The sequence below is a fragment of the Geospiza fortis genome, unplaced genomic scaffold (genome assembly GCF_000277835.1).
Source record: "Geospiza fortis unplaced genomic scaffold, GeoFor_1.0 scaffold130, whole genome shotgun sequence".
Taxonomy (NCBI): Eukaryota; Metazoa; Chordata; class Aves; order Passeriformes; family Thraupidae; genus Geospiza; species Geospiza fortis.
This window is the reverse complement of record NW_005054300.1, coordinates 15844328-15867890: the sequence shown is the minus strand read 5'-3', so window position 1 is coordinate 15867890 and position 23563 is coordinate 15844328. Positions and strand designations below refer to the sequence as shown.

General features: G+C 41.0%; 1 protein-coding gene across 5 annotated transcripts in view; it reads right to left on the bottom strand.

Moving 5' to 3' along the window:
- The window catches only part of ZMIZ1 (zinc finger MIZ-type containing 1), a 285918-nt gene that overhangs the window by 134516 nt on the left and 127839 nt on the right, over window positions 1–23563 (bottom strand). For all 5 annotated transcript variants that reach the window (XM_005417270.2, XM_031062580.1, XM_031062587.1 and 2 more), the window contains 2 exons: window positions 18775–18884; window positions 1954–2067 (listed from right to left, as the gene is read on the bottom strand). In XM_005417270.2, coding sequence (XP_005417327.1) covers window positions 1954–2067; window positions 18775–18834 — 174 coding nt within the window. In that variant the 5' untranslated portion in view covers window positions 18835–18884. The remainder of the gene's footprint in view (window positions 1–1953; window positions 2068–18774; window positions 18885–23563) is intronic.

Sequence of the window (23563 nt, the reverse complement as noted above, 5' to 3'; positions counted from 1 at the left end):
CATGTTTATTAAAAGTAGACAAACCCCTTTTCTGGTAAGGAAACAAAAAGCCTAAAAATCCATGTTTGCTAAATTATGAATCAGAACATATAAATTAGAAAGAAATTATGTATAAGTAAGCTTAAATAGAAAAAATATAGATATAAGGAGAAAAAAAAATTAAAAAGAGAGACCTTGCCCACTGAACTGCTAATGTATGGAGAAGACACAGGAAGTACAAACCTCCTGGGATATAACCATGCTGTTAAGTCTTTTTAATGGGAAGCAGGAAGAGGAAGAGGGATGTACACAACAAAAAATTAAAGAATATCTTTCTTAGAGGGATTTTAAAATTAAGAACAAGAAACATTCATTGCAGTTTAAAGGCATTCTGCAAACCCTGTGTATTTATCAAACACAGAACAAGCTACCTGGTTAAGTTCCTGTGTTATATCCTTGTCAGGAATGTAATGAAATTACAACACGTGATAAAGATGCTGCTGCCAGTCAGTCCTACACTGCAGATAGCTCTCTCCCACAACAAGCTTGGGAAAGGGGCATGCCATCCTGTTCAGATTTCAGGGAGAAGTATGAAGCAAATAATACATGTGGCTCAAATATTAACGGTACTTAGATGGTTAAATTTTTTTTTCTTTCATTCTTGACAGAAGAAAAACAGTATTTTCATTTCAACACACTGAAAACCTCGTATTGTGTTTTACCTCACCAGTTTTCATGGAACATTTCCTGCCTACTTTCTGTACACTGTGAGGAGAATGAATCACTGGCAGTCAGACCTTATTCTGACCCTTCACTTGGGCAGGGCTGAAGATCTGCTCATGTAGAAAGAAAAGATTTAAACAGCAAGGAAGTCGCAGGTCAGACTCACAATGTTCTAGCAGGGGCTGCAGAAAAATACTGTGCACAGATTGCCCAATTATACCTGAGGTGAATGTCTCCTTTCCCAAAAGCTATCCTGAAAAATGCTAGGAAAGTTTTTAAAAAGCATAAATAAAATATAGTTATGGTCACATTGGACATTATGTGCATTTTCTCATAATTGATGCTACCAATAACTTTTACTTCAAACAGAATTGTTAAATATTCTGTTTTTGGACTTTACCATTTTTAACTTCCTTTATTTTATTTTTTCTCTGACTGGAAGATTATATGCATCTCCTATTATAATTGGATTTATTCTAACTTTCTGACATACAAATCTGAGGGATGCTATACACTGGAGCACACTAAGATGGAGCCATTCCTTAACATTTGGATTTCAGACAACTAAATTTCAGTCTTAATGTCTGTTTCATGTACACCAGCTACACACTGTATGAAAATAATCCATGCACTTCTGCCCCACAACAAATAAAATGACGGTCCCTTCATTAATAATTTCAGAATTTCTGTTTCTTTTGTGACTATTTATTTAGATCATCTTGCTTGGCAGATCGCAGTGAGACTTTTAATCCTTCTGCTCAGTCAGAATTTAATTAAAGTCCTGACTCAGCATAACAGTTCTGGACTGCTGCTGCTGGAAAAGAAAATTTTCAAAACCCAAATGCACAGGAAAATATATATTTTAATGCATTATAATGAAGTTGCTGTAGGAACTACAGTGGTCTTAATGAAAAGCGAATGAAAAGAAAGTTCATCACTCTAAGAACATGGCTCACTTAGCAATTTCAAATCATGAAATAATACTGTATCTGTATAACAAATAATCTAGTCTGTGCATTCGTAATTAATTTAACTAAAATGCCCTCTTATACTCTAACTTCTTATTGCATTTTGCTTCCTGTTAAGCAATGGAGTCAAATAAACAAGTCTTACAGTCTGGCTATATGTATTTAAGGTTAAATGACAAAAATTCCCTTAAAATGCAGGTTAAAATCAAGTTCCCTTGGCCATGAGAGAGTGAAGAGAGTATAAAACAGAACTGGAGCCACAGTCACAGTAGGGTGGACATACCGTCAAACAGCCCATCAGGCTCTGCTCAAATGGCCTCTGGAAGGCTCTGGGGTCTCCACACCAGTCCAGGAGCTCTGTTGCTGCATTATGGAAGTTTGCTGGGTTCTGTAAGTGCTGGAAAGAGAAGGCAAAGTGACATGGTAAATAACATACACGAGGGCTGACATGTTCCTTTCTACATCAAATTATCGCAAAGTCTGGCAACTAGGAACAGCATGTAATTCAAAAGCAAGACTTTCAATTGCACAGTGAATGGAGAAAATCCTTCTTCATTCTTATTAATACTTACACAGTTTTCTGACATGACTTTAGTTAGAGACAAGCTGTAGCTGAAATACCAGAGCTCCCCAAACTCTTTCCACAGCACCACCTCTCCCACCTGCAAATCACAGTGGATTCCACTTGGAAATCAGATTGTCTGAGCCCAAATTAAGGGAACTTTTAGTCTCAGATTCAATGTCTTTGAAGTGTGTTTATGCCCCACTGTTGGGACATGCCAGCACAGCACCTTCCAATAATCAAGATTTCAATCTTTGCTGCTGGCCAATGAGGCAAATGTGACAGACTCAGAAATGCCAGTGCCAGGGAGAAGCACACTCACTATACCAATCCCTTCCAGGAACCTTGGCTTCTGCTGCTCGAGACATCATCATGAGCAATTAGGGTGATCAGCTTCAGGATCATGAAAAACAGAGAGTTATTTCTTAACTGAAAATGCTTCCACATGCACAGAAGGCAGGCAGACATTTCAGAGGGGAACCCTACCTCTCCTGAAGAGGGTGGCAGGATTTTGAAAGGGAAAAAAAAAATCTGGGTTTGTTTTGAAATTTGCATGGGCAATAGAGTTTTGGTGTTTGTTTTTTTTTTTACGATCACCTTAATTTCTGCCTTTTTACTGCACAACAGGAAGTCCTGATTTTAGAGGCGCTTAGTAAACTTACCTAATACTATTGTTCACAGTGGCATCCCTCACTGTCTGCATTGCTAAAGTATTCCAAAATTTTAGCTGGAGGAAAGGGATGGCACAGGAAAGAAGGAATTCAATTTACAACAGTAATATTGCTACTAAATTCTCCAATTCTGGTGATGGTAGATGTGTCAGTGAAAATTCCAGAAACAACAAGACTAGAGAGTATTTAGGAATTGTTGGGGTTTTTTTAAGTAGCGGTTTTACAGCTTGGAATTGCTGAGAAAAATATGAAAATGACATGAGTGTTTTATCTGGGAGGCACAAATCTCAGGGGCATAATTTTTAAAATATATCATTACTTTTAAATCAGTTCCATAATTTGGGAAAACATGACTGCTCATTTCTAAGCATCTGGATCAACTATAATGCTCACAACCTATTTTTTCTCCCTTCATCCCCTCATGCCTGAGTAGCTGCATATATTAACGTCACGACAAATGAAGGGAAAAAAAAATTCCTCCCATGGCAGGTTTTCAGGAGTTCCCAGTCTGTGAGCTTTTGGACCATGTTACATTAGATAATTCTTATTCAATGAACGCTCTTGGTCAGAGGCCTTGTTTTAACAAGGGATGACTGACATGCAGGGCATGGATTTTTAAAACAATAGCAGAATTTGAAAAAGCAGACAAGCATTGTGCAAAGTGGGTTTCTACCTCTGGTCTATCAACACGGGTACAGCTCACTCTACCAACCAGTGAGAGCTTTACCTAGGCTGCATTTCAGAATTACATCTCTACCTGATCATAAAATTATTGGTGGAGGAGTCAAATGAATCTGTATACAGACTAAAGGCAAGAATCCAAGTGAGTACATGTAAGAAGCCATATTGTAAGGCTTCATGTAAAAAAATCCCATGAACAGAGCCAGTAGTTTGGGTTATGAATCTTCCAAGTAAAAGGGAAAAGGATTCTTTTTTGAACTCTTCACTTAAACCACCAGAGAAGTGACTGCCTGACACCAAATCTCTCAGTGAATACAGCTCCTTCCACAGGCCACTTTGATCTGCAGGGGAAACAGAAGTTGCTTCAAACCTCTCCACATCAGCATGTGTAAGCTCTGCTAATATCAAATACACTATTTCCAGAAGGCAAGAGAGGCACATGAGCTGGTGAACAAAATACTGAATGCCTACTGTACTGATAGGACTTATGTCACAGATCTCTCAGAAGGGAAAAAATAACCCAAACCAAAACCACAGAAACAACATAAAGAAAAATTCACTGAAACCTATGCAATTTTGTATGTGAAATAGTTTTTAGTAACTCTTCTCTCCTTGTGGGAAAGGAAATGAATTGAGAGCTGCTAATCAAAAGCCCAAGTAAGAGCTACATGATATTTATTCTCACCAGTGTTGCTGCTTGCCAGCTACATGTCTTCTGCTAAAGCTTACAATGAAATTTCCCCATTGAGAAACAGACACTACACCTGAATGAGAACAATTTTTAGATACAGGCTAACAGATAAAAAGCAGGGCACACCCTTATCCACATGCTTCATTTTCAGTGTAGCACCACATAAGGGTAATTTGTACTTACCATAACACCACTGAAAAACAGTATTTTTTTCCTAGATTAAAGTTTCAACATGTATTAAACTTGCACTTTGCTATGGCAGAAAAGGCTCCTTCTACTTCCCTGTGCCAAAGTAGGGGTGACCTCAATGACTTGGTTTTAACTGTTTGTTCTGTAACCCTCCAGCAAGTTATTTCACTGCATCAGGACTGACCCCTGAGGGACACTATCAGAACCCACTTAAATACAGAGGGGATACTGAAATCCTGACTTCCTAATGCAACTGCCTCGCTGAAACTTGGTTAGAAACTCAGTGGGCAAGATCAGCAATTCTATTAGTTGTATCACAGACTAAAAAACCCCAAACAAAACACAGGAAAACATCAGAATACCAGTGGGTCCTGCCTCTGGATTTGAGTAGTTTATGGGATGAGATAAAAGCTGGTCCTGAGGACATTTCTTGCAATGTTGCACAGAATTCTGTCTGGGACATATTTCTCACAGCTTTCTGACTTTCTAAATAATTTTAAATTCAAGTTCTCTTCCAGTTCTTCTTTTTCACATTCAAAGGCTAAGGCTACTTTTGTGGAAAACAAAGAGAAGATCCAGCATGAACCAAAGCATGAAGGCAGGTGCAATTCCTTCCCTCAGTTACATAAGAGAATGCCGGCTGTGATTTTTATTTATTGACAACTTAAACAGTGTGTGTGGAGCAAAAAGCTCCAATGTCATTCATATCCTCACAACAAAAAGCCTGCCTGAGAAGAATTTTACATCTACCATACTCATCAAGCAGGAAATAAAGAGATATTCTCAGTTCTCGATCCAAGAACAGAAGTACAAAACAAAGCTTATGCCAGATCCATCCATCAGCTTTGTTGTGAAGCATTTTACATGCATGGCTCTATCCTCTTCAACTGAAATTATTGGCAGCATTCTGAAGAAGCAAGGCATATGTCTGAAGAGTCTTGTCTGAAACTGTGCTTCTTGTAAACAAGGGGAAAAAATCCACCTCATTAGGAGCTGGTTTAGACAAACGTGACAATGAACCAGATCTGGTTACAACACATCTTGGTGTCTCTTCAAAGCTGCTGGTGAAGGGCCACCTAACAGCACCATGCTTGCAAGCAATCATGTTTTCAGCAAGTGGAGAGGATTTGTATGAATAAAATCTGATGCAAAAATGAACAAAGCCAATGAACTGAATGAAACAGTTATTTACCAGATTGCTTTCAGTATCATTTGCTTTTCAGAAGACTATTTGCAAGACATGACAATTTCTATAATTGAAAAAAATTAGAAGATTTTCAGTCTAATAATTTATAACACCCCAAATCTAATATTCTCTTAGCCTGAATAGAACAGAAATCACAGGAATACTTGATGCTTCTGAGCATATCGTTATTGTGGGGATCACCAGGTGATGCTCTGAAGAGAGAGTCTGAGTCTCAGAGTCATATTTGATCTTGGAAGAGATCCCTTGCTCTTTGTAGCTACTCAATTAACAGTCTGGCGTAGGGCAATAGAGAGAACAGCAGAAGGCTTTGCTATCCATTTTACCATCTCCAAAGAAGAGTGAACTGTACCAGCAAAGTCCTTTTCTGAGGACTGCTGACATTTGAGCTGGATTCCAGGGAAGATGGGAACATCTACTGCTGCTTGTGATCACCTCTGGCTTAAACACTCAATTCACCTAAAGAACAGACCACCTTTGTAAATTTGTGTGGACATACAGGCAGAGGATGCAGTTCCACTGCAACTGTCTGTGTGCCCACTCCATGGTTTACTGCTCTGTCATCTCCTGGGGCGAGGGCATAAATGATAGTGTTTAGAGTTACATACAACAGCTGACATGTGGCAATTTTTGGTCCCAACGTTTCAAAATACAGCCACCCATTGAAATTCTTACTCCCTTGCAATCAAACAGTGATCAGAAAGTCTTGATATACAATAAAAACTCTGCAATGGGCACAAAAATATAAGCTTCATTCCACATATGAATTCAGGCCCTTATGAGTTAAAAAGGTATATATAATAAAGATATTATTATTTAGAAGAATACTAAAGCACAGCTGAGTACTCTCTGGGTGGGTGGGTGAAAAGTGGGTGAAACCAACTTCCTGCAACCCAAGATTCAATGTGATTTTGGAGACTGAAACCAATTGCCCACATTAAAACATGGCAATGATGAGGGCCTTATCTTCTCTAAATATAGAAGACTGCAACCCTTCTCTACACTTGTGTACCTTAGACAGAACAGTCTAGTAAGCAATGCAAGAATATCAAAATTAAGAACAATTACAGAGGTTTAATATTATCTCACATCAAGAAATGCTAACGTGATGGCAATAGTATGGAAAATGAATCTTTAAACATAAAATGCATATGTTCCTCTTTGCTGCTATAGAAAAAAATGTTGAATTTCAATTTACAAATGACATCTCTAGTGGAGGGTTTTTTCCCTCTTTTCTGTGGAACAAATCAGACTGAAGGCAGAGACCTAATTTGCCACAATTTAACCTATTCAAAATGAGATGTCATGCAGTAAGTTTTTGAGCAGCAAACTGCTTAACTATGCTAAACAAGTTATTGCATTTATTTACGTGATGTCGCAGCAAATTATGAAGGCTGACTCAAGTTCTCTGTTTGTTTTGCCGAGTTACGTCTGCTCTGTGTCTCACTCCTTGATTTAATTGAACTGCTGAAGATAATATAACTTATCACACAGACATTATGCCATGTTGTAGATTCTAGGTTAATTAACAGTAGCCTACAGTCACTGAATTTCTCACATGGTTAGCCACTTGGACCCCGTCTACTGTCTAGCTTCACTAATCAACGAGTCTGGGAATTTTACATCAGCGACAGAAAACACTGGCAACACAGGGAGCTTTTCAGCGCACAGAAAAAGAAAGCACAGAGAGATGTAGGTAGCCTTTTCTTTGCTCTGAAATTAACCCTTTCCTACACACCATGTGGCAAGACTGCACGCTTGGTGAACGCTCTGGTCCATCAGCTGAGGAGAATGAATCCAGGAGGCAGCTGTTCTCCTGCAGGACAGACACTCTGGGCTGCTGTTCCACAAGCACTGGGAGCTGCCAGCCCTAGAAGGCTCCTGCCTCCCTCTGCCTTCTCCTGCCTGCTCCCCTGCACAGCACAGGAGGACACATGCCTGCCTGCATGGTGAATCAGTCCCATTCTGCACTAACAATCTGACCTGCCCTGGCCCTCCAGGACGGCAGGCGGGCAGGTCCTTGAACCTTAGCACTAGCAGGGGAGACAGCAGCAGTGTGAGCCACTCCAGGGGAGGCCCTTCAGGAGCCCATGGGAATGGGCACGTGTTACAGCACAGCGTTTTTGCATACCAACACTAGTCTGAAGCTGGCCTAAATCCTAGGACACATTTTGTTGGTGATGCTTAATCTTATGGCAGGTTGTCTCTGTGAGCTTCCTTGCCCCAACATGTACTTCCAGCACTTGCAGAGTCTCAGACCACACTTGCTGTTCTGACTGTGATCTAACTTCCCAAATGCAGACTTTCAGTCACCTCTCACAGTGAGATCCCACACAATCATTAGATCTGACTCAAAGAAAGTGGCAGCAAACAAAAGGTAGGGCTGGGAAGGTACCAGGACTCTGCTCTCAGCAGCAGCTTTGGATTAAACGCATGGCAAAACTTCTCCCAAAGGTGGAGCTGTATCATCAATATAAGAGGATGACACAGTTAAGTTCACAGCATAAACACTCCTCTCCTGCCTCACAACATCCTCCTTAAAAAAAACAACTGTACTTTCAATTATTTCAAGCCAGATAAATATTTTGTTATTAATATTCCTCATTATTCTACATAAACATAATGCATACAAAGAAAGGTGCCAGAAGGAAACACAGACTTTTACTATTCTGATATTGTACATATTTATTCTTGAGGTAATCCTGAGACTTCAGCTAAGTTTAAACAACAGGTTCATCTGTACGCTCTCAAAACTCGCCAAGAGGTCTAGAATTTCAAGGTATATAAAACCCAGCACAAAGCCCATCTCTTCCAAATTATGAGGCCAGATACTCTGCATGACATAAACTTTGTGTACATTTGAAATACCTGTGTACAACTCTGAAGTTCACATGACCTGCTTGCTATTTTCAGCTGCTACCATGCAGGTTTTCAAGCCTTTCTTGACAACAATGGAAATTAAAATTCTCAAACTGTCGTAATTCTATGAATTTAATAACAAAACTGTAAAAGCACATATCAAAATTTATATATAAAAGTAAGTATACTCAAAACTATAAATGCAGAACCTATAATTCCTTTGGAGCTAAACTGATTGATAATGTGTGGTGAAGGAGCTGACCTGCTTCACTTGTGGTGATGGAGCCGACTCCATGCCTACAGTACTTTTCTAACTCTGGTGTATCTGGTGTATCTCCCTCTGACCCTTGAGATGGGATTTGGTGGCCAGGTGCTTTGGCAGATTCTGCCAGGCCATTCACACTATTTTTTGTTCATCTTAATGCTCATCCAGACACGTCTGCAGTCACGTGTAATGAAATGCACTTATGTGCTGAAGAGGGGCAAATAGGGGAGTAGGGAAGAATGGGACCTGGACAAGAAAGGGCAGAGAGAACTGGCAGAGGTTACATGCCCTTCAACTGGAACAACTGGGAGCAGAATTACTGTGCTCCTGCAGGTGGGGCAAAGGGCATTCAGCTCCTAAAGGAAAACCAATCACCTCTCTTAGGACTGTAAATAGGATTCCTGGTCAGACACCCGTGACAGAGCATAACCACAGGGAGACAGAGCTGGTCTCTCTGTTACTCAGTGCACAGGTACCCTGCTGCCAGACCTGAATTTGATGCCTCACTCAGTGCCATAAGACCTGCAAATCAGCAAGAGCCATTTGCTTTAATACATTGATTGAGCCTTTATTACTCCAAACCCTGAGCAAGCTCTGTGAATGAGCCCAACCATGAGCCTGTCTCCACTCCTATGCAAAGGCCTCTGCTTCAGACCCCCATCCACCACTGGCTACCACAAAAGCTCAGATACAGAAATACAGGACAACATTACCCAAGAACACACTTTAAACATAAAAAATGACATGACCTGAAATAGGTGGTTTCTCCATCTTTATTTTTTTTACTGTCAACAGTGATTATGCACACCTTGCCCTATCCACAAGCAGCCATACTCAGTATATTAAAAACTCATCTGCAATCAATATTCAAAACAAATGGTCTTTTTCATAAGGATAGAGGGGAGCATTGAGCTCTTCACTGTCTTTTGGGAGTGTGATTTTTGTTTATCTGGATATGGGAATAGATAGTTCAATTCTCTACAGTCCTTTTCAATATCAAAGACTGTTTTATTTAGCAAAAAATTAAAAGGCTCAAGCTGTGCACTTTGCATTCAGATAATCCCCCCTCCCAATTTCATGTTTGTGAGATTGAGAGATCCCTAATTAATAGAATTATCTTGCACTTACATGGCTCATTCCATTGGAGGCTTTATAAATATTTTATTAGGCTCACATTTTGAGAGGCACTAGATATACTAAGAGAGAGATTAAGACCATGTTAGCAATTCCTACTTATGAAAAATAGAACAAACAGAGTCACCTTTTCCTCCTTTGTCCATTGCAGCTTTATTTTCAAAAGAAAACAAATACTGAGCAATGACCAGCACCTCTATCAGATGTTTTAACATCAAGAAATTACTGTGCAAGATCACATGCTAAACAAATGAGAAAAAGAAGAAATAAAAAATATGAGCATCTCTGAACTGAAAAAACCCCAAGCTGTTCAGTTATGAACTGTAAGGAAACAAAATCTATATTAATGCAGATTTTAATTGATGCTTCTCTCAGACACTTTTAGTATAAAGTGTGTGTATAATTCAGTACTGATTGCAGAAAAGGTGGATGCCTGGTTATTGAGCAGCCCTGTTCTGCTGCCTGGATCTCCTGCACCATGGGTTTTGTGAGGATGATTGCACACCTACATGCACGTGCTGGAGCAAAGGAAAGATACTGCAACCTTGGCTTGTCCATTAGTTTTACAGAAGTGTAAGGAATGGATTTAACATCTTATCCTCAAGAACAAGACACAGAAGCCAGAAGAGCTGAAACAAGAATCATTCCTTAACTCTGCTGATCAGAACTGCAACATTGTCTTCCTTTCAGTCTATGTAACTGCAGTATATTTATGATATACGTCGATAAAACTTTATGTTAAGTAAGGGATCATGCAGCAAATTAAACTCCTTTAGTCACAACCTACTGTTCCACCCACCCTCCCCTGCTCAGGAGGAAACTGTGATTTGGGGGCCTAAAGGCTGTGATCAGATCTGACTGAAGATGGAAATGGGGCAGACTAATGGCAGTATGCCTTCATGCTCCTCTCCTGATTGTTGGTGCAGGCTTTGCACCTTCCTTACCCCCAAGATACTGCTATGATGTCAGCTGAGAGCAGTGGAAACACTATGGTTTACAAAAACTCCACATAATGAGAGGGGTCAGAAGTATTTTTCCTTAAGCACTCACAAACTGATTTTATGGGATAAAAGTCAAAAGACAAAGGTACAAGTGTTTGCTCTTTCTCCAAGGCCATGCTCAGTCATGCAAGGCTCCTGTCTCTCTTTAGATTTGTAATTACAGCTCAACAGAATTATGAAATCAGTCTGCCTAACCAGTTCACTTGCTCTTCCTTGGCGACTGAAACAACCCATTTTCCATTAGTATCTCCCTATTACACTGTGCCAGCATGAGATGTCTCTCTGTGTGACTACAGCAACAATGCTGAGGGTTCCTCAGCCTTAGCACTCCAGCAGGCATTGCAATGATACAGGAGCTTTCTTCTCAAACACCCTTGTGATTTTCAGTCAGTAGTTTCAGTCCTAAATATCTCAATGTATCAAGCAGTTAATTTTCTCAAAGCAGTGGCCATACTCTTTCTGTTAGAATACCACTGCACTACTAGAATAATGTTTTATTATTACAATAATATTTACATAAATTGGTAATGGCTTTTATTGATAAAAATAGGCTTATTTGTTCTAGACTTGCTTACCTGCTGCAAGGTAAAAACATCTACTTTCATAATGTGTTTTAGTAGAAGATTAAGTGAAGGACTCAGGCAAACTGCAGTGTCTACATAAATACTTCTGTGTTGTAAACCATTTCATAATTATAGGTACATATCACCTCATGAAAAGTTTGGGTCAGTGGTTTTCTTTCACGCAGTTCTTACCTTACCAAGGTGTTTCCAGGACATTAAAGAAGTATTACACCATCCCTTTACTGGAAAATTATTGTCAATAGTGCCTTCTTTAAAAAGAAGTACCACCTAAAAGTATAAAGTGAGTTGATGGCAAGGGGGAAAAAAAAGCACAAACTCCTCTGATATATGTACTGAATAAAATTTTTTAAATTAATTAAAATAGATACATTTATTAATTTTCTAAATTTCAGATGAATAAATTCACTGATTTTGAAAAATATCTACTAGTCTTCAGCATATCCTGTTGAACAGCAGCACATTTGTTGGACATCCTTTGTTTTGCAATTAATTTTTTTTACTCATTTGAGTAATTTACTTACTTACAGAGCTTTTTATAGCACTTTTAATCAACTGATTTAATCTTTATTATTTTAATCTCTTAATCTATGCAGAGATAAAATCTCAAGGTGACTACTTAAAATGATGACTTCACAAACTGCTACCACAGCGGAAGATGTAAAATTCTCATGACCTATTCTCACAGGTCCTACCAGCCAGCAAGGCATTACTGAGATATTTGCAAATCAAAAGGAAAAATGCTTCCCCAGACAGTTTTTCAATTACAAAACTGCCCACAGCACCTGCTGTGTGACCTGCCCACAGAGGCCAAGAAGGAGTGAACACCGCCAGTGAAAAGACTTTTCCTTCAGGAGAAGATGGCAGAGGTCTGCACAGCTGAAGGCTCTTGGTATTAACAGTACTTTGGCCACTACAACTCATTTGAAAGCATCTGCTTTTACAAATGGTAAAGAACTTAGGTGCAAACTCTAAGCCATGCCTCTATGGATTTGCTGTTGCACACAATAGCAGCAGCTCAGGTAGCAAGCACGTGTGTTGGATGGAAGATCCAGAAATGGCAGGACAGAAGTCAGAGATGTCACCAGCTGTGTCACACTTTCACTGCAAAGCTTGACCCAGCTGCTGACAAAAAGGACCTCCTATGCTCATCTGACACCAAGGTGACATCATGGACTCCACTTACAGATCCCTAGAAATTTCAAATATTCATCCTTATTTATCCAAAGTATTTTAAACCACAGGCCAGATTAATTTGCTGCATAGGAAAGGATAAAATTATACCAAATCCTATGGGTACTGGAGGTTTTCTGCCTGAGTTTGAAATGTGCACTTTCCATGCTGAAATGGAAATACTAAGGATACTAACACAACTAATATTAAGAATTATAACACCCCAGCCCTCAAGGACGGGTGCTGCAGTAAAGCAGCAGAACTGGGAATGCGCAAAGTGAAGCTGCCACAATTTTACCAATCCACCTCACATGATGGGTTATATTCCACCCCCTGGACCCCTGCCAGATAAACAAACCAGCCAAATACTGCAAACAAGAAGGTGCTCTCTTCCCCCTCCCCACCAGAAGCACTTCTAGCAAATTGCCTCTTTGCTCCTTCCCTTGCAGCTTCCCTACCAGGATGCAGGATCTAATGAGGAGGAATGTTGACTGACAAGTCTCTAAATGGACTAGAGGAGCCCGGAAAGCTGGTCTGCTGTCAGTTTTTCCTAAACATACTTTAGTCTAGCAGAGGAATATTCCAACAGACTGAGCACAAAAGCAGACAAAGAACTTGTGGCTATAGGCCTCAGAAAAATAGATACAAAAAAATGTTAGCAACTAACACAACACTGATGGACCATTCAACCAATAAACTGTAACACTTGAGCCCCATCAAATGTCTTTTTAAGGAAAAGGTCTTTTTCCCCTTTAGCCTTGTTATTTCACATTTAGCTGCTAAAACCCCCGTAACACTTATACAGAATACAAAAAAAAATATATTCTAAATAAATGCATTCTTCATAAGAATACTAATTTTCAAAGTTCTTCAAGAATGAAATTTTTATGAAACTACTGTGGGCAGCTTTGTAAGCACATGCAAATGAAAAAAAATGGGAAGCATTTTTCTTTTATTAAAATCTTTTCAGCTGTAATTTCATGCGAGTCCTTGGTAACCAGTCCAAAATATACTAAAAATGACATGTTTAGGACTGCTTAGCATTTACATGAGTTTGCAACAACAACACTGAAGAGCAAAAGAATTAGTTTAAACACTTCAGCACTTAAAAACAGTTATGTAAATATACAAAGAATTCTATTTTCATCTGAATTGCAAGCTACCAAAAACCTAGCTGCTGAGTGATGAAAGAAATGGGCTTGCTTGTTTCCAATCTGAGCAAGAAAATATCAACACAAACACACAGCAATTACAACTTTTAGCATATCTCTCTGAATGGCTGGGTAGGCACTAAAAAGCATTGCTAGGCAGCAATTCAGCAAGCCTTCTGGAAGGAAAGAGGGGAGAAATGCTAATGGATTTCTGGAAATCAGCTGTGTGACGTGCGTCTCCAATTACGTGGTGATCCTGCACCATTTGATGATACAGCTCAGTGTGCCCTGATGTATCATGACACAAGCAGCAGAACCAGCCTTCTCTGTTCCACCATGATCTAATACTTTTGACACCAGAGAGCCTTTTCACACTTCTCCTTAACCTGTTACTAACATTTCAGCACAGCTTCAGAACAGAGCCTAACAGCTGTACTCAGCACAGTGGGAAGATATCACCCACCCTTTCTGAAAGGGGTGGCTTCCTCGTAGTTTCAATATAGAAAGGGTTTTTTTCATCTACTTCTTTGCAAGAATTTCAGAAGAAACATGCAGGAGGGACCTTACAAAACTAACTGACAGCAAACAGAGACACAAAGGGTAGAAGTCTAGATTCATAATAGCTCCAAGTTTTTCAAGTAGACCCATTAGAGTAAGAGTAGAGAGATGTTACCCAACCCACTGATTTCCCCTGGCATTTGCTTCCGTCACCTAACAAATGCAATGGGCACCGTCTGGTTAAAGCCACACCTCTGGACTGCTCTGAAGAATGCTTTAAGAAACCCAGTAAATTCTTTACTGGGATTTTCTATGCAGCAGGAGCCAAGCTGGCTCCTTCAGAAGGCTGTGCCTGGGCAGCAAGGCAGCTCTCAAATTCAGCTCCATGGCTGCCTGAAACAGCTCCTACTGCCCCACACCTTCATGGACATTGTGCCAGAGCCACCTCAGCCATAAGCGGATAAACAGATTATTACTGCAGCCTCAAATATGGCAGGGAATTCTCAGGGGCCATCAGACCTTTGCTCTGCACAAAAGTAATTCTGTGCTTTTGTTTGTATGGACAAAGACTTTAAGAAAAAAAGCCTGAACATCCAGCTTCCTCCAGTGTACCCTGAAGAGTCTCCTGTGTCATGACAAACTAATTGCACGTGTTAAGGAAAGCCTGTTACTTTGGCTTTTTCCACTGTACATCAAAAAAGCTATGTTTGATTTTAAAGCACACACACTTACAAATACTAAGGGAATCAGCTACAAAGAGACCACACAAGCTGTTCCAGCCTTCCACAGAAGTCTGGGGTTTTTTTTTAAGCATAAATACACAGCCACCTCTTCAGTTTGCCCTTTCATCTATTCTGCAACACTTCTTAACACACACTTCATTTCCTAACTAGCTGATCATATACAAGTTTTGGGTTTGTAGCTTTAAAGCACTAAAAAAGATGAAGGTAAAACACAACCTTGATCCTGGAACAGAAGTCAGCAAGGATATTGTGGGTGTCTCACAAGTCACAGAGCTGGGAAGAAAGAAGCCTGTCCTGACCCTGTGCTGAAACCTGATCTAGTTAAAGAGGCACATGGATTACCATTTATAGCATTTCTCAGGGGCTGGAGTGAGGGGCAAGGAGGGCTGCAGACAGCTCTCAGTCTGCCAGCAGGGTTATAAAACTTGCAGATGCTGGGCGCCAAGGAAGGGTGGCTTTGCTCCCCCTGTTGCAGTGCACCTTCCACACCACTGCTGTGTTAACCACCCCAAAAGCACATGTGTGCCCAGGGGAACAGCAGCACTGTTTGTTCACAGTCTGGGAAAACAGAGAGACCAGAAAAAAAAGCAGACACATTTTTGTCTGACCCTGCAGTTAATCCCCAGAATAGGTGAAGATAATTTTCATGGCCATGCAAGGTAGTGCTTTGCTCCCAAACTCAACATGCACAGGGCAGTGTGTGGTCCAGCTCTCAATGGGTGAACTGGAAATGACTCTTTCTAGTATTAGCCAGCTAATGGCCTATCTCAAAGAACAAGGTAAATGTCCTCAAGCTGGAAATTTATGACCCTGTGACAGAGAGTTGAGTGTCTTCCAAATGGGCAGTTAGTTACTGTCTCTTTCTCCACTACAGCAAAGATAACAGCACGAGGTTCTGGAACTATGAAAAAGCAAACAGCAGCTTTGATGCTACTTTCTTCAACAAAACATTTTTTTTTTAAAACCAATCATTACTCTCCAACAAAACTACAAGTAGTGCCACTTGCACAAAAAAAAAAGGCTTTCTGAGATGTATTTTCAGTGTTCAGCCACTGTCTTAATTAATTACAGTTCGTCATGAGTTGAAAACAAGCGTTTTCTCCTTCTCTTCTTTTTTTTTTGGGCATAAACAGAATGGGGGAACCATGAATTCACAAGCATTCCCAAGCAGGATAGCTCCTTTACAGGCATCCTTTGACCCCTGACACAAGCATCCTCCTGGTCTACCAAAAAACCCCAAGCTTTCTTCCAGGATCAAAGAAAACAGAGTGTACACAAATTCTGGGCAGCCTGACCTTCCTCCCTTCCCCCTGGCCTACATCACTGAAGAAACATCCAAGCTGCATATGCAAAACAGCACTATGCATAAATGAAGTTAGTGGTTTAACTGACAGAGTACCCATTACATAGGCAAAATTATCTCTTTAAAACTTTAAGAAGTGTAATTTGATATTCTCTTATCTAATTAAAATAATATAAATTATGTACAGAAACTGACAGCTCTAGAAAAAGGAGCTGAGCAGCATCCTCCATTTGTCTCCACTTGATGTAAAGGTCTGTTCTTACAGCTAGAAGGTTAAATTGTTCTGCAATTTAACCTTCATTCTTCATCCTATGGGCTAGGATGGCCAAAAAGGACACCAATTTGTACCAGTCAAGGGCATGTTTTTTCTGAACCAGATGGTTGTTCATAAGAAACTGGGATGAAATCCTCAAATTCATGTTTTCCTCAGGCCTCTGAAGGGCCATTAGATGCATTAACTTTCACTGCAGAGTGATGAAAGAGAGACACCACAGAGCGAGGATGGATTACCACCAGCAATTCTGCAGGAAAAGATTCCTATTTCTGCTCCTTAACCTATGAACTAGCTTTGTTTGATTCATTCTGAAACCTTCTCTTAAGAAACATAAAGGAAATATGGAGAGAAATATAATCTGGTTTAGGTATGAGCTGTAATCTTTTTCTGTATCACCCAAAGCATCACCTGCAAAAACCCCACATATTCCTGCACTACAACACATTCCAGAATATGTAAACTTCCACTAATATCTAGGAAAAGCTGTAATAGAATGATGGAGATTGATGAAACCAAGAAGATAAACACATTCTTATAGAATCAAAGAATATATCAAATTGGAAGGGATCTCTAAGTAATAATAAGGCCAACTTCCTGCTCCTTAGAGGACTACCTAAAATTAAATCATGTGACTAAGGGCATCATCTGGATGTTCCTTGAACTCTGACAGGCTTGGTGTTGTGACCACTTCCATAGGTAGCGCCTGTTCCAGTGAGTAACGCCTAATGCCCGGGCTGAACTTCCCCTGACACAGTGTCACTGCATTTTCCTGTGTCCTATTGCTGCTCACCAGAGAGAGATCAGCACTTCCCCTTGGCTGCTTCTCTTGAGGAAGTTGTCCTTAAAGAAATAAATTTAAAAATCCAAAGCTACTCATCCAGTACCACCCCCACACTTATCTTTTATCAGTTCCTTTGATTTAGGATGCTTGTGTCTACAACACAAATCTATGAACAGAGAAATGCTGTGCTGCCTCAAGAAGCAATATGCATATGTCCTAGGGCACAAGTAGGCAGGCAGGTTTTTAACTTAGCTAACACAAATAAAAAACTAAAGCAGCAGCACTCTGCTGTGACCTGATCTGACAAACAAAACTGCCCAGACAACAGTGAAAAATTATTTGGGAACATTATTTCATGGAATAACAGGTTTCTGTTTTTCCAGTGTAATTCAGAAAATTTCAACCAGTCTGAAGAGATGAACTTTGGAGCTCATCTCCTGGATTCAGATGTGATCTTGAAAATATCTGTGTGCAACTTGCATTTATGCACCTGTTTGCTGCATGCATGCATTGATTTAGAGATAAATAGAGGAAATATCAACACGAAAACCCATTCTCTTGCTCACCTCCTCTAAAAGGACCATTGCTGTGAAAATTCTGTTAGGATTGTTGCATGTGGATAAGAACATACATGAGGGGAGAATACACACTGCCTGCAACCCTAGAGAGCAAAGTTCACTGAGAAGGGTAAAACAGGGAAAGACAGTCTCTGCCTCCTTGCCGTCGCTCAGTTATAAAAGCATTTGCAAGCACAGTTACAGTGGGGAAATCTGTAAATGAGACATAATTCACTGAAAGGCAGTGGCATGTGAAGAGCCCTTCATCTTCACAAACAGATGCTTCTGAAAATTTTACCTCGCAATCAGAAGTTTTTGCAATCTCCATGCAAACTGATTAAGCAGCACTCTGAGCACTTGGAGGCATGCCAACCATCCACGTTCTGAGTCTCCAGGCAGTGCAGGTCTCAGGTCAGCTACTGGATTAAAATCAAAACTGGCCCATTGGAATTGTGGATTACTGTGCTCAGAGCACCAGAATGACAGCTGCCCACTGTGACCCTCCGGGGCTGAGCTGGCAGGACGAGCACCACTCTGCTTCCAGCTGAGACAGATTTGTTGAGTCTCCAGGCTAAAGAGTTCTTAGAAAGGTGTAAGGGAAAGTTTGGCTTTTGAGGTTAATACACCAGCTCTCACAGCAGATACTCTCTTCAACGAGATTAGTGTCTCATTCCTTCCCTCTGAAGGGCAAGGACACTCATTAAGCAACAGGACACTGTAAAATGCAACACCTGCCACACCACACCCAGCCCTCATTCAGCAGCAATGGCCTCCACCTTCACTCACCTGTTTTATGCACTGCAGCCGGTCATTGGTCTGCTGTATGTGCCTGTCCATAGAATTCATTTTGATTGTCTCCACTTTCTTCTACCTGAAAGCCATTAAAATCCCTCGATCTGCAAGACAAAAAGGACAATAAAGATCACTGAACATGGTCCATATGCTTCCACCACCTGAACAACTGAACAGAGCTGCTTGCAAGAAACCCCTGAGCACACTGTGAGATAAAATAATAATAATCCCAATAACAATGACAGCCTGGCTTTTGCAAGGACAAGGGCATGGGGATTCTTCCTAATCTTCCTCTAAGAGAAAACACCTGCCATAAATATTAAATCAATCAGATACAGCAGAGTATTACATGGCCAAAAATAGCATAAAATGTGTGTCCTGAAGAATCTGGATTTCTGCGTTGAAAATAAAAGCAACAGGTACATTTTGCACTCTCTTCCAGCTAGCAAATCTATTTCATGAGCCCTTGAAATGGCCAAGATGACAGGGAAGGAAGGACTGGGATTCACAACACAGCCCAGACTTTAAGAAAGACAGATGTCCAGATGGACAACCTAGAATAAATCTATGGAATAGGCCTAATCTTCAGAGCAAAGGGCTGCACAGTTCCTGCCTTCTAGAAAAATTGTGTTCATTCAGGTATCTATAGCCGAACAAACTACTTGTTACTTCTGGAAAAACATGGCCTGCCATCTTTAGGTCCATCTCTTAACAATGTGATTTAAGGCAAATTAAACCTCCCTGTAACTTAAAAAAAAACCCTAGAAAATAAAAATTAAGGCTCAGAGTAGTGTTTGGAGTTCATGAACAATGAGTGGGCACAAAAATATACACCCAAATGCCCTCTTTACACCAAACTTTATAGTAGCACAAGCAAGGTCCCAGTCTTGCACAGCTCATGAACCTCCTCAGTGGCACCGAGTGCTTTGTTATTCAGAGCACTCTTCATGACAAAACTGTTTTCCACTCCCTCCACACACATAAGAGAGAGCAAATTTTTCAGATACTTGTCTGGTTAGAGAAGCTGGCTGTTCACCATTGCTGGTGCACAACTCAACATCTCTTCAGTTAAATAATTCCAGCACTGTCCATACTCAACCCCCTTGAGGGGAAGAGTGTTCCCTGTGGTGGGAACCTTGATTACACAGCTCTCACAATGAGACAGACCCCAGGCCACAGATCTGCAGGCATCCCACACACTCAAACCACCAGAGATTTCTGTACCTAGCTGATAATGTTCTTTTGTGGCTCCTGCTGGATTAGACTCAGGGGAAGAAATCTTTCCTGCTAGACAACTAAATGAGGTCTTAGAACAGCAGCTCAAGCTCCCCACCTCCAAGCTCTAGACACAAGAGCGCTCAATAAAGCATTCCTGTCAATAAATTATAATACTTATGAAACAGAAGAGCCAAGTATGCAAGTATTATCTTCTGATTATGCCACTGCCTTCTCAATAGCAAGTGCCATCCAAAGGTCCTCTAGCAAATGTAAATTGATGTACTTTATTAAAAGCCAGTTACACAGTCTTATCTGCCTGTAGGACCCCCAAACAGACCTCAGCAGTCATGAAGTTTAATCTCTCAGTGGACAGGAGAGGTATTTATCAAGAGATAAGCTAGCCTAGACATGACAGTACTTCACCAGTGATCCATCTTACAAGCTAGGACACATTATCTGCATTTTAAGTGAACATCAGCACAGATGGAGAAGGGCACACTGAAAACAAATACATATAGCACACAGACGTCTGTTGAAAAATTTGAAGACATGCAAACTGAGGCAACTTTTTTTTTTCCAAGAAAGTAATGACGTTTTTGAATTACACAATTTCACGTGTACACATGTAATGCCACTTCAGTTCACTGCCTTATAGTTAACCATAAACAAAAGGTTGCTATCATACTATCAGCTACCTGAGCCACAGCTTACTGTAGTACTTGTCCAAATTGCCATTTCTCCTACATGGCACAGCTTCTCAAAGCCCATCTGGAAAAGCAGAAGGGCAGAATACACAAAAGTAACTCACCTAACTGAGCAGGAACCCAACGAGGCCCTTGGAGGTAGGACTGGGAGGGCAATCCCCATTTCTTCTACAGAGACAGGGCACACAAATTTTGCAATAATCTGATCAATTTCAGTCTCCAAAATAGTTCTGGTTTAAAAATCCAATGGCTCTCATGGAAAAGCACTCTCTAACTCTCACCCTTCCCCCTAGTGGGCTAGAAGAATTTTCACTTCCATGCTCAATTCCACTTGTTCCCATGACATTAGCTCTGAGTCTTTGCCCTGCCAGGGTCCCTGTGCCTCTTCTCCGTCCCGGGAGGGAGGCGTGGATGGATGATCATCCACCAGCCCTTCCAGCTGACAGTGTGCTACTTTCACAGCCCAATCATATTTATTCTCTCCTGGTCAAGAGAAGGTCCTCAGCCCAATAACTCAACTGCAAAGCAAACATTTGTTGCATGAACCAAACAACGAAAATTGGACACATGAAGCCCCATCAGACACAATGACACAACGCTTTGTATTTGAAATGCCCTGCCTCACCGCTGCAAGACTCATCTTCATCTTGCTCTCAGACACATCATAAGAGCATCAAATAGAGTAATTTTTTTCAGTGAGCATACTGGCTCTAAGTAATTTCTGCTATAAAAAACGCAGAGCTTATTAGTGGGAAACCATTATTATCTGGAAATTACTCTTTCATGGGCCTCAGTAAGAATTAAAAGATTAAACATGGGAAGTGAAAATTATCATAGAGATCAGAAATTTCACCACAGCAGAATAAGCATTTTGACACCAGACCATTTTGGCTGGAAGAAAAATAACAGCAGAATTAAATTTCCAGTAACTATACCTACTACATGGGTATTGCTGTACTCTGGCCTCATTCCCCTCATCCACGTCCTGAAATTTAAAAAAATACCCTTTCTGTCGATCTCATCCTATTTTAAAAGTAGCAGCAAGATCACCTTAGTCGAAAATAACAGTACTTAAGATACAGAAAGGCCGTCAGGGCTGAATAAGAACAGACTTCTATTCGGTTAAGTGCTGGGCACTTATCAGGTCACAAGTGAAAACGACTTTGCAGGGTCCCTGGCTGGCCCGCGGTGTCCCTGCATTAGACAGCACGCTGGGATCCAGGCCTGCGAGCAGCTCAAGAGACAGCAGGGGATGTTGCTGATCAGGATTAAGGGTACTGGCAGAGGAGGATAGAGAAGGGAATTTTTCCTGATGCTTTGTAACAAATCCCCTCTGTTTGGTGCACACATTAGCCAGAAAGGTTGTACACTACTGCTTTACATGCTAACCCCATCCAAAAGGATAAACAAAAAAAGAAGAAATGTCCCCAGCACCTTCTGGTAATTCAACAATAAAAAGCCCTATTCTTTCTTTTCTGAGGCAAAGACCCAGTCTACCTCTCTTAAAAAAAAAAAAAGGTGAATTATTCTTCATTTTCCCTCCCTCTAGCACTGAGAGTTTATAGCCCTAGGCAGTAATTAAAGAGGCCTCATATACATATTTATGATGTCTCAAAAATGGAGAATGCGTTTTTTTAAAGGAACAGATGTATCGACCTGTTAGTCTTTTTTTTTAACCCTAAACATACTGAATCTTTTAAACCATTACTACAAAACCCTCTTCCACATTGAAAAACGAATGAAATTTTTCACTGGCTCTATGAAAGAGAATTTCACGAGATTCTACTACACTCTGTGTTGGGTGACAGTTCAGGTTAGTAGACTGCAATTACATATCAGGAACGAAACTTCCAAGCCACACAATTAAGAAAAAAATTTCATAAAGTGTGGTCCCCACCAGTTCCTAAAGCAGCCTGAACAGCCTCCTAGAGAGGAGGAAAAAAATTAAGCCAAACATTTCACCACTACTTCAAACATGTCTAAAACCCTTCAGCATTTGGAAAGTTAGTGTGGATTTAGTTAGTTAGCGCGGATTCTGCTCTAGGCTGAGCTCTCCTCATGGCCATAACTGCCATCCACAGTGAGAACTCTGCCCCCATGGGAGCAATGGGCCAGGGAAATCTGCGGCCCTGTGGCCAAGGGAGACCTGAACCATCACTGGAACAGGCCCAGCCTTCTCCCTGAGTCTAGAGAGGCTTCACATGGTGCCTTGTGCTCTTGCTCCCCCAGGTTTCTTTCCCTCACTGCCGGGCAGAGATGGAGCTGGAGCAGGGCTCACTGGAACATCAGCTGCTGCCCAGCCCCAAGCACTGCCACCCACCCCCTGCCGCAGCAACAGGGCGCCATTCCTCCAGAGACCGAGTTTATAGCAAATACTGTTTCCACGAGAAACCCATTCTGAGGAAAGGCAGCCCTTGCCAGGCGGCAGGGGAGGCTGCTGTGAGTGGCACAGCCTCATGCCAGGTCTCCATTTCCACAGGGGACCAGCCACCCTGCAGGGACTGCACCAGACAAGATCTCATCTGGAGGCACTTCGGACGACTCAAGGCAAGAAGGCCATAAATTAAAAGACACAGGAAATACCTTTATCGGTTAAGAAAATTTTAACAGTAGGTGAGAAGGGAAAATGAAGATCAGTTCCTTAAGCAGGGATTCAGCACAGCAGCTCTAAACATCCCTGCCCCCTGCCACCACAGCACACAAGTTGGTTAATGCTGTTTATTCAATCAGCTAAAAACTAATAATTTCTTTCAAGTCTCCGGCATGCTGAGGGTCCTACGAGAGGGCAGGCAATCTGTATCTACCAAGTGACTTTGATGAAGCAACAAGCTCCAGGCGGGAGCGAGGGCGGGAGCGGCTGC